Raw genomic sequence first — 12312 nt, forward strand, 5'->3', positions numbered from 1 at the left:
CCATGGACAATGCTCCTGTCCGTTGCATTGCGTCAGGACACCTTCAGGAAGCAAGCCAAACTCGTTGACAAATTAACAGCCTATTCGCTCGCTGATTTACTGTGAGAGAAAAACACTACTGGCTGACTTCACTCGCTGATTTACTATAAAAAGAAAAACACTATTGACTGACATAAAAAGTATAGTTTAGCAAACTCAATGAAAGTACAGAAGTGCACCACCCAAGCTAAAAGGACGGCAAGAAACAAAGGTAGCTTTGCTCAAAACAGGACAGAACAGCACCACCTGCTACTCCTCTACCACTCATCCAAGCACCGCTTCATGAGACCTACTCCTCTACTACACATCCAAGTACGGCAAGAACGTTCATGAGCCTAATGCCGGCTCGGAGCACTCACTTCAAAATGCACCAGTCCTCCAGGACATTTGTTCCCGTATTTCACCGGCTGGAAGATAAGGCATTCAGAAAGAAAATGATGCGTTACTTGCAAAGTTGCAATACCGACTACAAATATTTGCAACAAGTATAATTGGGAGTTAACTTGACTGAGAACCACCACAAGAGATTCGACAGATAATCCAAGCACAACCAGTTGTTTACACGATTGTATCACTTGTTAAACCTACAGCCCATCAGAAAAATGTAGCAGCTAGGCCCGTAGCATACACTCCATGCAACGCCATCAAGTGGCCAAATACACCAGTCATAGTTGACAACCAGCATGACCTAACTTCAAACTTCATGCCGTTCGAAGGGGTGGAGAAACCAATATGACACCATCACCTCGGACAAAAAGGAAGGGGATAGTGCGTTTTGTGGTCTGCAAAGATTATCCAGCAAATAGTTAGTGTATATCATAATACACATTTCAAAGATTAAGAGTAGGTAATAAGTCACTTAAAGAGTATGGAATCATTCTGTCTTATATCAGAGTCGGAACCATAATCTAAGCAATCTAAAAGTCTCAGATAGCTTTATGCTCTAATGTCTTTAACGGATGCCCATCTCACTATAAACACATTGAAACTCCACAAAGAGATGAGTTTAAGGATGTAATAGCATGCACTATACACCTAAGTCGTTAACTCATTATTTGAGGTTTCCTTAATAGTCACTATCCTTAATGAATATCTAACATAACCCACAAAGTCTGAAGGACGATGAAAATGATAACCTGGCATCCAACAGTTTTCGACTAATTGACTTACTGAACATTTATCAGGAATTAAGGGAGAAAAGCAAATGAACTTACGCGCACAATTTCTTCATATGTTTCATCATCTATCTCAACAGTTGTCACGACCTCTTCCACATCACCAAGTATCATGTTTAAATGTTGATCATACGCCTGCATAAAAGAGGGGGGGGGGGGGGGGGGGGGAGGACATGTCAGCAACAACCAACAATTACCCCAGCATGCCACACATAATACAAGATAGATCTCAGCAGACAAAAAAGAATTAACAAACTCATAGGAAAGATGGGAGAATCATGAAAATGCAACTGAAAGCAAGCCACAGCAGGGGAGCATGCAGCAGAAAGGTTCACAACAAATCACCAGATAATAAATGCAAGCCCTGAAAGGGTATCTTAAAAATACAAAATGTCCAGCATCCATAATTGTTATTCATCAAAAGCAAGGAATGCTAATGCTATGTTCCATCTATATACCATGTTACATGATAAAATGACCCACAAGTTATGTTACCAAGATATTTATGTTTAGAAATTAGAATGAAAGGATTGATGCCCCAGTAACCTTCATCACAAATAAAATAATCTCAGACAGCTAAGCCGAAATAACAGAATTCAGAAAATGGTGTACAGCTGGGGCAGAAAAATTATTTGGGCATTAAGATGACTTTAGGGAACAATCCATTGCATATGCATCGAGGATCTTCTACATGTTCAACAGCTCAGTGGCTGAGTTAATAAAGGACAAATGCCACAGTTCCCTTCATCATGGATGGAAACAAAGTAAAAAACAACTAAGCCTTCAGAAAACAGCTTACAAGGAGGGAGAAAACTGTTTGAGCATTAGAGTGACATTCTTCTAAACAGAGGGAACCATTCTTGGCTTAGGTCCCAAGGACCTTCTACTCGTTCCACCTTCTCTAATTCCACGTGAGTTCTTACACAAAAATGTCTGTTGCCCTGTTATCAATATATCAATCCAAATCGAATATATCAATCCATATCAATGGTTTCAAAGTCATGAATGTTACTATCACAGAGTAACATATTCAACCTCCCGAGTGTGCTCCAAATTTCGTCAGAATTGTTACATTAAGTGAACCCGCCCATTTAGTTTTGACAGATTTAGCATCACATGAAGTGAATATACAATTTAATCACAAAACAGTGAGGAATTAGCAGCATAGAAGCTTATCATCCAGTCCATAATTCCCTTAAATCCGTAGTTCCATACTCACGGGCGGATGGACGCACCAGCCCGACGCTACAACTAGCTAATCTTCTCTACAGCAAACTAACCACAAGCACAGGGCAAAAATACAGCAAAAGGTCCAAAGAGAAGCAGACGGGTTAATTACATGGAGCTTGCCGCGGAGCTCGCGGTCGGATCGGAGCTTGACGTAGATGCGCTCGTCGAGGCTGAGCCGTATCAGATCCAGCGGCTCCTTCACCGCGATTTCCTCCTCCGCCGCAGCCATCGCCGCCGCCTCGTACACCGCCTACCTCCTGCCGCTCCGCGCCCAGAAACCTCTAAACCCTAGCTACCCAACGAATCGAACCCTGGGTCGCACACTCGACTCGCACTGGCTTCGGCGACGGATGTGCTTGCGTTTTGCGGCGCCCGCCCGGACATCTCTGTGCTGCGGTAAAGCATCTTTGCTCACAAGGGCCAAAGGGCCTTATGGGCTTTACTAGAAGCCCATATTCTCTAGATGGGCCAGACCTCTAATGAGAAATAGGTGCTCAGTCATGGGCCCTTTCTTATCAGAAGTTGAGCCTTCGTCGAGTTTGTAGGCCCTTTCTTGTCTGCATTTCCTTTTGGTGCATCAAGGGCCAAAATGGTCATGAATTTCTTCGAGTTTTTCAGCTTCTGAAAAGGATGAAACCTGGATGTTTATAGTTCCCCTTTCATCTAAAAATAATTGTAGGTTTTGATCCATTATTTTACATAATAGAACTAAACACTACGTATTTTTTTTGTCAAAATAGTTGTCATTCTCCATTTTAGATTTTGACCTTAATATGCCAAAAAAAGCCCAAGAGCCTCAAGAGGACATAATGAAGAAAATAAATTCTGCATTTTGGATAGAACTAAACATAACTCTAAAATTTTTGGCATTTTGTATTTTATCATTCTAAAGTAGTTGACATTTTGCATTTTGCATTCCATGAGGAACAAAACAGTATCTTTAAAAAAAACCAAAAACTTCAAGCTAGAACCCTTTTTGAATAAAATAAATCAACATTCACATAAGAGAACGGATCCCTTCATCGTTTCATCAAACACATCACGTTGTTACGTACCCCTGAGTTACTAATGCAAACAATGGATATCTATTTAAACACATGCTCCTCTTGGAGGTCCCCTGCTCTGCTCTATTTCTCAAAGAATCCAGCAGCACCTAACATATCAGCAACGTCTGACGAAAATGCGTCGCAGGAGCTCACGATAGTGGAACAGTTCGATGACAGGCAGTTAGAGCCGAGGGCAGCATCCAGATCGCACCCTCTTGTCGCCCTCTCCGTAACGCCTCCCCTTTGTACTTTTCCCCACGGACCCTAGCATTCGATCGATGCAGGAATTTTAATCCGAGCTACCGCTTTCGCTGATGTTCCACTGGCGTTTTTTAAGCATATGGAACTTGTTAGACTGAACGGCATCTGACGTTTACATCCAGACACACATCTTATTATATATACGCTGAAAAAAGCAGATGTTATCTTATTTGATGTCAAAATAAACAACCCCTGGACGGCAAAAGTTGTGCCCAGCTGGATTGTACGTGATAAGTATCTGTACACCCCTGTTGACATTTTCATGTACGCGTGCCGTATTTACGACTTTGTTTGTTCCCTCCTCACAAAAGTCCATACAGCTTTATGGTCTCGCTCCCGAGAAATGTCTAGGCACTATCATGCTGGCCCCCAGTGCCCTGTGCCCCTGCCGCTGTTTGAACGTTTACCACTCGATCGATCAGGTCACTGGTGCTCACGTACTAGGAGTACTGCTCTCATTTCTTGATGCTGCCGTTGAATGAAAAGAAGCATCGGTAGCATCAACCCCAGCTTTTATTTTTCCCGGTGACGCAAACGTTTCGCTGAAAAGGAGGGGAGCTGGGTAAAGAATACAGCAGCATGAAACCAAAGCACCCATCTTTCGGTCTGTCAGCATGCGGCCACATGAGCTGGAGGATTGGACGAGACGAGACGAGAGAGCCCAGCGAAAGCCCTGGCTGCAGAGCAGTCGGTCGTTCAAGCACACATATCATCGTCTTTCAGGGCAAGAACCAAGAAGCAAGTTGCAGATAGGATTAGGGGCTAGCAGAGCTGAGACGATGAAACTGCTAATAATGGCGTTTTGATCGAGTTCCTTGTTCCATCTGACGATAGCAGACAAATGCGTGGACAGTGGACTAGTACGCATGCAGCATTATCTTTTATCCCTTTTGGCCTATGCATGATTCATGCATCGGCTGGGTTTAGTTATATGCTGAGGCCAGCAGCCGGATTTGTTTAGATTATGTAGTGGTTGGAACGATAACGCCGATGATTTCAGCCTCTATTGGTACGTCTATATCTATATATTTGACAAATGCTTGTGTGCAAGACGACACAGGATTGTTTCAAGAGTTGGAACGGGCATTCAGATTCAGTACAGCGCTATAACCTCTGAATAATCTCGACTAGTGATGTCGTACGAACTTGCCACCCTGCCATGATTTATTTTGAAACCGTCGTCGTCTTTTGGCTGCAGCGCAGCAGCTTATATATCTAACCTCTCGTTCGCAAAAAAAAAAATATATCTAACCTCTACATGTGCAATATATAGAATAGGAATGTATCCTGGGGCCACCCGATAAAACCCTTATATCTTTCAAATTCGCAAGATACTTGGCTATCTCACCAAAGTAGATTAAGGCAACAGGTGGATTTTATAGGATGCCTAATTTGATCACCCGTTTCGTGCAAAACTGGTATGGATTCCGAAGGAACGCCGTCCTGCCACTCGGTGGCGCTTGGACGCTCCATTGATCACGACTCGCTGGCGTCAGATGCCGCCCGAGCCGCTGGTCCGCTGCTGCTGTGTGCTGTGCTGCACGCCTGTGTGCGGTGACGTCCCGATCTGCCGATCGCTGGAACTGGAACCTTCTCGGCCAGGCAAACCAGCCACGAGCTCTAGTAGCTCTCACGCCCGCGACGGCGACGACAGCGGACGGACGGACGGAGCCGTGCCCGCTCCCACCGAACACACACCAGACGGCGCGGGGCCGTGAAGCCAAGCCGCCCGTATGCGTCACCGTAACGAACCGAACTGCACAGACACAACCACCCTACGAGTAGCGCGTCTCTGTAGCGCCGGAAGGTACCTATGCCTTCCTTCCTTACTGTCACGGCCTCTCCTTCACCGCTGGAAAGTGAAAAGCCGTCCACGGGTTCGATTCTCTCCAAGGCTTCCTTTCTTTCAGACCCCGCGTTCAGGAGCAGCCTCTTTTTCGCTGTGTTTTCGGACCCTTTGCGTGCTCACACCCCTGTGCTGGTGTGCACGGCAGGAAAATTCACCCTGGCCTCTTCGTGTCCGGGTAAAAACGCACCCTGGTCTAGTACGCGTTTCCGGAGTGAACTAGAGGAGTGGACTCTGCCGGAAAACGGCGAGCTCATCTCCGACCTGAACCCACCGAGATCGAGAGTTGCTGCTGTTCTAGAGTCAAGTCAGCAGCGGGAACTTGTACAGCGACTACTCGCAGGTCTGAGCCAACCAAACCCTAGGAAACAACCAAACCCTAAGAAACTGCACGAGAAAGTTTGGTTGATGGGACGCTACAAATGGAAGCATACACACGTAGGTACTGTACTCGCCGTTTTCGCAACTTTGAGCGCACGTTTGAGAGTGCCATTGTATTGTATCTCGCCGAATTCTTTTTTTCTGGAGTAGAATCGCTCCACCCACTGTGCACCCGGACCCAGAGAGTGTGCGCACTGTCACTGTGGCCACCGGTCAAAGGACAAGCTCCATCCAGTGTCCCAGTCTACTACGGTAGCGCGATGATAGAACAATCGATTGCCAACGATTCTCCCTTGGGTTGAGCGAGCTGCTTCTGAGGATCTCATGTGCAGCTGCCGTATCATGTCATCATACGGTTTGACCGGTTGCGGCCACTGGCTTGTTCTACCGCGTGGCAAAAAAAAAAGAAAAAGAAAGAGGAAGGGAAAATGTTACTGTTCCAAAACTACTCCAAGTGGAGTACTACCGAGTGATTCAGATCGTACAAACAAGAGTTGAGCACAAGCTATCAGACGAGGATCGATCAGATCACGGTACGTGAACTGGATGTACTCCCTCTGTTCGCTCAACGGTGCAGGGCTGCTGCACCTGCACGGTGCACGGACTCGCCCCCCACCGAGCACCGGCCCACCCACCCCCACCAGAGGCCACCACCACTGCAGGCCCACCGCCGTGCCGCGTGTGGGGCGCGCGGGGCAGCAAAGCACAAAGGCACTGCAAAAAAATATATATAAAACAAGCAGGAGCAGTGCAAGCCCCGCTTTTCATGGCGTGAGCGCCGGGGCAAGGCAAGTAGCCGCTGCCCGGTGCTGCCACAGTGCCACCTGACCCCCCACCCCCCTCCCGGTCCCCGGTCCATCCCAAACGCCGTTACGAGGCCGCCCCCCGCGACGGAACGGAAAGGTGCGGTCAACCCACCCCGGCCCCGCCCCACCACCGCCGGGGGCCGGGTGGATAAACAAACCCAGCGCCCCCCCGGTCCCCTGTCCGTCTCATTCCTTCTCTTCCTCCCCTCTCCTCGCCTCCAGCTGCAGCTCCCGCTCGCCGCTCCCCTTCAGCTGCGCGCGTGCCTGCGCGCGCCGCGGTGGCCGTGGAGGACAGCGCGAGGGACGCGCCGAGCTCGTGGTCCGTGCGGTGATCTGAGGCCCGCGTGTCACCGGTGGCCCGGCGAGGCGGCGTCGGCTTTCACGAATGTAAGTTCCCGTCACACAAGGGGTGGTGGTGAGTGGTTTTTGGTTTGGTTTCGATGTTCGTAGGTTTCGGAGGGTTTGTCTGGTCGGTCAGTGTGTGTGGCGAGTGAAGCTGTGGTGAAGGCGGGGGCGTTCCTGGCCAGATCGGTAGGTCGCATGCTCTGATTCGCTGGATGCAGTGTTGTGCAGGGCAGATTTCTGGGAGGAATCTGGACTTCTAAGCCTTTTATTTATTACTACTTCTGAGTCTTGCTTCGCTGGTTACATTGCGCTGTGGACGAGCCAAACCTTCCGATTTCTACGCTTTTACCGCGCGTAGTTCGTGTCCAAATTTATACCAGCTCGCATACCCGAAGTATAAGCTAAACATCTCCCGAAATAGAGTCGTAGCTTGTACGCTTGTACCGTTGGTTCTGTACACGCCGGTATTTCCTCGGCGAAATGGTATGTCAATCAACCACTGTGTTTAATATGGTTCTGCTGCTACTATGTCCAGAACCTCCCATGGGAATTAGGCACTCATATGTGCCCATGTTTGTTTAGCTTATTAAATCCCATATTTCTTCGGTTCAAAGTGATGCTCCGGACCTAACATAGGGTATGGAGTCAAGTCAAAGGTCTCTGCTTGCATCCCGACCAATGATGGATTTGGAATCTGATTTAGTTTCTTGTTTGGCTATGCCCGGTAGTTATGATGTCTATGTTTAATCAACTAAAAGTTGTGATGATGCGACCATATGCCAGTCAATTCCATCCATGTTAAACATTCTCTCATTAATTCTTTTTTTTTTCTTTTGCAGGGGCAGCTTGTAGCGGCTCTTTCTTTTGCATATGCACTTCCTACTGCTGTTGACATTTCAAAGGAGGTACCTCAAGTTACCTATTCCTTATTCATCTTCTATGATTCTATCAAGTCAAATTCCTAAAAACCTAGTGTAGTAGTTTGTAACCTTTATTTCTTTTTCATTTTCAGGCCATAGTCTCCTGGATTTTGTATGCCTTGCAATCTGGAATTGGTGACCGTAGATGTCTTTTCGTAGCATAGTCCGTGATGTTAGGGATGGTTTCGGCAGCTTGTCGAGAAGAAGCTTTGAGGTGACCCTCGCAAGCATCTATGGCCTTACTGGGCATCACAAAGGGAAGACCCAGAGCTCATTGCATGAGCTCGATGACTCACCTTCCATAATTCGTGAAAGCCGCTGGGCGAATCTACCTCCTGAACTCATCCGTGATATCATACGGAGGCTGGAGGCTGATGAGAGCACCTGGCCAGCACGGAAGCATGTTGTTTGTTTTGCAGCTGTTTGTAGGACATGGAGGGAGATGTGTAAAGAGATTGTGTTGAGCCCGGAGTTATGTGGGAAGCTCACCTTCCCTGTGTCTCTAAAACAGGTAAGGGGGAGAAGAATCAACCTCCTTCGGCTAGAGCAATCTTAAACCAAATGCTGTTGACAATTAGCTCCAAACCTTGAGCTCAGAATATCTTTCTTGTCCTTGATACATTGTTTGTTTCTTTGGCAGCCTGGCCCTCGAGATGGAAATACAATGATTCAGTGTTTTATAAAGAGGAATAAATCAAAATCCACTTACTATCTCTACCTGTGCCTTAGCAATGGTATGTCACATGCTTTGCACACTTTCAAGATTCAATAGCAACGCTTCTAAGGTTTATCTTGTTTTATGGAGCATATGGGATTATTATTAGTTAGATATGTTTCTCTTGTTTGAGCACTTGATTCACAATTACATCTCATATCCTGTAAACCTCTCCATCAGTTCTTACATTGTGTGGTGTTCTAATCTCACCTTCATGAGAATATTTGTAGTTAAATGATCTATGGACTGTTTATCATATTTCACCTTATCAAATTTGTTGACTCATTTTATTTCTTCTGTGCACAGTTGTTACTTCAGAAAGTGGGAAATTCCTCTTGTCGGCTAAAAGACACCGGAAAACCACATGCACAGAGTACACTATATCAATGGATTCTGGCAACATCTCAAGATCAAGCAGAACCTACATTGGAAAAATAAGGTAAACAATATGTTTGTGATAGATATACTAGTTTTTTTTGTGTGTGTTTGACTGTTTAACAATAAGCATAGCATTGCCAATTTTCAGGTCGAATTTCCTTGGCACAAGATTTTTAATTTATGATACACAACCACCCTATAATGGGGCTGTAGTTCCTCCTTCCGGAAGGACCAGCAGAAGGTTCAACTCCACAAAAGTCTCTCCAAAGTTGCCTTCTGTTAGTTACAACATCGCTCAGGTGTCGTATGAGCTGAATGTCCTTGGCACGAGAGGTCCTAGGCGGATGCGTTGCATCATGCACTCCATACCCGCCTCATCAGTGGAGCCAGGTGGCATTGTGCCTGGACAGCCAGAGCAGATTGTACCTCGAGCTCTGGAGGATTCATTCCGCAGCACAGCTTCCTTCTCGCAGTCCTTCCGTAGCACCACCTCATTGTCCAAGTCCATCATGGACTCATCCATGGATTTCAATAGCGCTCGCTTCTCTGATATTGGTGGCAGCAGCGCTCGCTTCACGGGCATTCCTGGCAGCAGTGCTCGCTTCACGGGCATTCCTGGCAGCAGTGCTCGCTTCTCGGGCATTGCTGAAGGCAGATTGGACAACGATGAGGAGAGTGAAACCAAGGAGAGGCCATTGGTGCTTCGCAATAAGCCGCCTAGGTGGCATGAACAGCTGCAGTGCTGGTGCCTCAACTTCCGGGGCCGTGTGACAATTGCCTCGGTGAAGAACTTCCAGCTGATTGCCGCGACAACCCCGCCACCTGCAGGTGCTCCAACCCCCTCCCAGCCTGCTCCATCAGATCCAGACAAGGTGATTCTGCAGTTTGGAAAAGTGGCAAGGGATATGTTCACAATGGACTATCGCTACCCTCTCTCGGCTTTCCAGGCATTTGCCATTTGTCTGAGCAGCTTCGATACAAAACTGGCCTGTGAATAAATGGAGAGCAAAGGTAAAAGACAACAGGTTGCCGGCATTAGGCCTTTAGTGTACCTCTTTCCATTTGACTCTCGTGTTATCTTGGTTGTAATTGTGCTTGCTGTAGCCATGAAGTGGTCATATATGGTGGACGCATGTGTTGTTGGCCCCTCTCGTAAAGTGATTACAAGTTGCATTTGGACCACATGTTACCAGATCTGTAATATACTTGCAGTGGCATTGCCGCGTGAAAGAAAGCTCCCATTCGTGATTGGGCTTGTATGATTTCAGAAAAGGGCAGCAAGTAAAGCTTGGTACGGTGTGCATTTTTGCTCGTCTCTGGATTGGTTACTGTTAAAAGTTCACTGCATCTTGTCTTCCGTCCTTGTGTCTTGAGAAGTGAGCGAGAGGGCTTTACGGCTTTGTCTCACCTCAAAAGGGTTCGCCAAGTGCCAAACCCCGTCCACCCATCCTTTTATCAGTGGTTATGAGCACGCCTATGCATAATCATCATTGCTTGCATTACCTACAAGGCTACAAGCGTATGCGTATCCCTCACAGCGTTGCGCATTAGATTCAGACGGGGGAGCAGTAGCTGTGTGTGACACGGGAGCACGAGCATCATCTCACATGAACCTGCCTGCCATCCCGCCTTTTCGGCCCGAATAAAGCCGGGTTCTTTCGGTGTGGCCCTGTCTTTTGTTTGGAGTTGTTTCGGGGGGAAGACGCCGGCACAGCTGAGAAGCAGCATGGCGAGAGGAGAAAAAAAAAGAGAAGAGACCGAAAGCGAAAGGTCACCTGGACCCATGAGCGCGACACGGCGAGCGGAATATTTGCTCCGACCTGGAACGCACCACAGAAGAACGCGAGATCCGCGTTCCGCAGCGCCCGCGCACAAACATATTCATTTCGCCACCTTTCTTCAGAGAAATAATTGTGTATCGCTGCCTAGTCTACGAGCAGCTAGCTAGCCAGCTATAGCTCTCGCTCGTAGTGCTGTGCTGGGTGCTCCACCATCAGCCATGGCGTCGGCTCGCGCCGCCATCTACGTCGCAACGACGGCAGCGTGCGTGCGTGCGCGCGCGCGCGGCGCGAGCTGATGTCCCGTTCCACTCTCGCGCTCGTTCGATGTGCGGTAGCTGCTGGTGTGGCAGTGGCAGGCAAGGCGAGCGAGCGGTCGGTCTTCCACTCGATCGTCGGGCGACGTGTGCCAGTCGCGGTCCGGCGCGACCCGTTCACTGATGATGCATCAACGCGTGATAGCGCCTGGCGTGTGCATTACTACGTGTGGTCTAGTGCGGACATGGAGCTGTGGGTTTTCAGCCGTGCACGCTTCGCTGGCGTGGCGCGTGTGAGACGTGGACAGTGGAGTAGGATATTTCGTGCATATTCAGGTTCAGGTAAGGCCTTGTTTAGTTCCGAAAATTTTTGGGAAATGGACACTGTAGCATTTTCGTTTGTATTTGACAAATATTGTCCAATCATGGACTAACTAGGCTCAAAAGATTCGTCTCGTCAATTTCGACCAAACTGTGCAATTAGTTTTTATTTTCGTCTATATTTAATACTCCATGCATACGTCTAAAGATTCAATGTGACGGGGAATGAGAAAAATTTTGCAAAATTTTCTGGGAAGTAAACAAGGCCTAAGCATGGATGGGAGGGGATCGGAGTCCCACCAAACAGGGCGCTACGTGTTGTTTGTTGCCCTGTTAGGTGTTAGCTAAAGCCGACAAGGACGCAAGGTACATGGCTCTACCTTGGCATAGTAAAATGGTAGGCAGCAGATCGAGTTGCCCAGCGGGATTTTGGCTGTAAGAAAGTGGACAGATCAAAGCGTGGTAACTGGCTGTTTAAAGTGCCTGTTTGAGACGTTCTTGTACTGAACACAAACTGCATGCAACCACGACCATCGAGTCATGCATGTACGGATGGTTCAGATTGACCAGTGAAACTATAACCCGAACGTAGCATTTGCGTACAACGTTTTAACTGCTACCCTTCACATGTTTTCGAATCCGGACTGAATTCTTGCATCGTGCTAACCAAATACAGTACTGTACTATGTTGCTTATGGGCCACATCTGAAATGGCCATGGCCGCGATGTTGTCCACGGCCCAGCGTGGGGTATTTGGCCTGGAGTTTTGGTCTGCTGGCGATGGAGACGCAGTTTGGTTTCCTTAGCGTGTGCA

General features: G+C 47.7%; 2 protein-coding genes across 3 annotated transcripts; one reads left to right on the plus strand and one right to left on the minus strand.

Moving 5' to 3' along the window:
• On the minus strand, positions 462 to 2842 carry LOC8060974 (sm-like protein LSM3B). The gene is made up of 3 exons (XM_002458776.2): positions 2554 to 2842; positions 1254 to 1349; positions 462 to 821 (listed from the first exon to the last, which is right to left on the minus strand). The coding sequence occupies exons 1-3, from the start codon at positions 2671 to 2673 to the stop codon at positions 741 to 743; spliced, it is 297 nt and encodes a 98-aa protein (XP_002458821.1). The 5' UTR covers positions 2674 to 2842; the 3' UTR covers positions 462 to 740.
• Positions 6739 to 10445, plus strand: LOC8060975 (tubby-like F-box protein 3). Of its 2 annotated transcripts, none has more exons than XM_002456647.2 (6): positions 6739 to 7171; positions 7969 to 8034; positions 8142 to 8560; positions 8690 to 8783; positions 9071 to 9203; positions 9291 to 10445. In XM_002456647.2, the coding sequence occupies exons 3-6, from the start codon at positions 8195 to 8197 to the stop codon at positions 10138 to 10140; spliced, it is 1443 nt and encodes a 480-aa protein (XP_002456692.1). In that variant the 5' UTR covers positions 6739 to 7171; positions 7969 to 8034; positions 8142 to 8194; the 3' UTR covers positions 10141 to 10445. The 2 variants fall into 2 exon arrangements, with proteins under 2 accessions (XP_002456692.1, XP_021312970.1); XM_021457295.1 differs by lacking the exon at positions 6739 to 7171 and adding an exon at positions 7199 to 7315.

The sequence above is a fragment of the Sorghum bicolor genome, chromosome 3 (genome assembly GCF_000003195.3).
Source record: "Sorghum bicolor cultivar BTx623 chromosome 3, Sorghum_bicolor_NCBIv3, whole genome shotgun sequence".
Classification (NCBI taxonomy): domain Eukaryota; kingdom Viridiplantae; phylum Streptophyta; class Magnoliopsida; order Poales; family Poaceae; genus Sorghum; species Sorghum bicolor.

Coding starts and splice junctions, on each gene's coding strand:
- LOC8060975 (XM_002456647.2), top strand. CDS start 8,195: ATGTCTTTTCGTAGCATAGTCCGTGATGTTAGGGATGGTTTCGGCAGC. Junction 8,561..8,689: donor TCCCTGTGTCTCTAAAACAG/GTAAGGGGGAGA, acceptor TTTCTTTGGCAG/CCTGGCCCTCGAGATGGAAA. Junction 8,784..9,070: donor CTACCTGTGCCTTAGCAATG/GTATGTCACATG, acceptor TTCTGTGCACAG/TTGTTACTTCAGAAAGTGGG.
- LOC8060974 (XM_002458776.2), bottom strand. CDS start 2,673: ATGGCTGCGGCGGAGGAGGAAATCGCGGTGAAGGAGCCGCTGGATCTG. Junction 1,350..2,553: donor AGCTCCGCGGCAAGCTCCAT/GTAATTAACCCG, acceptor TCTTTTATGCAG/GCGTATGATCAACATTTAAA. Junction 822..1,253: donor CATATGAAGAAATTGTGCGC/GTAAGTTCATTT, acceptor TAATCTTTGCAG/ACCACAAAACGCACTATCCC.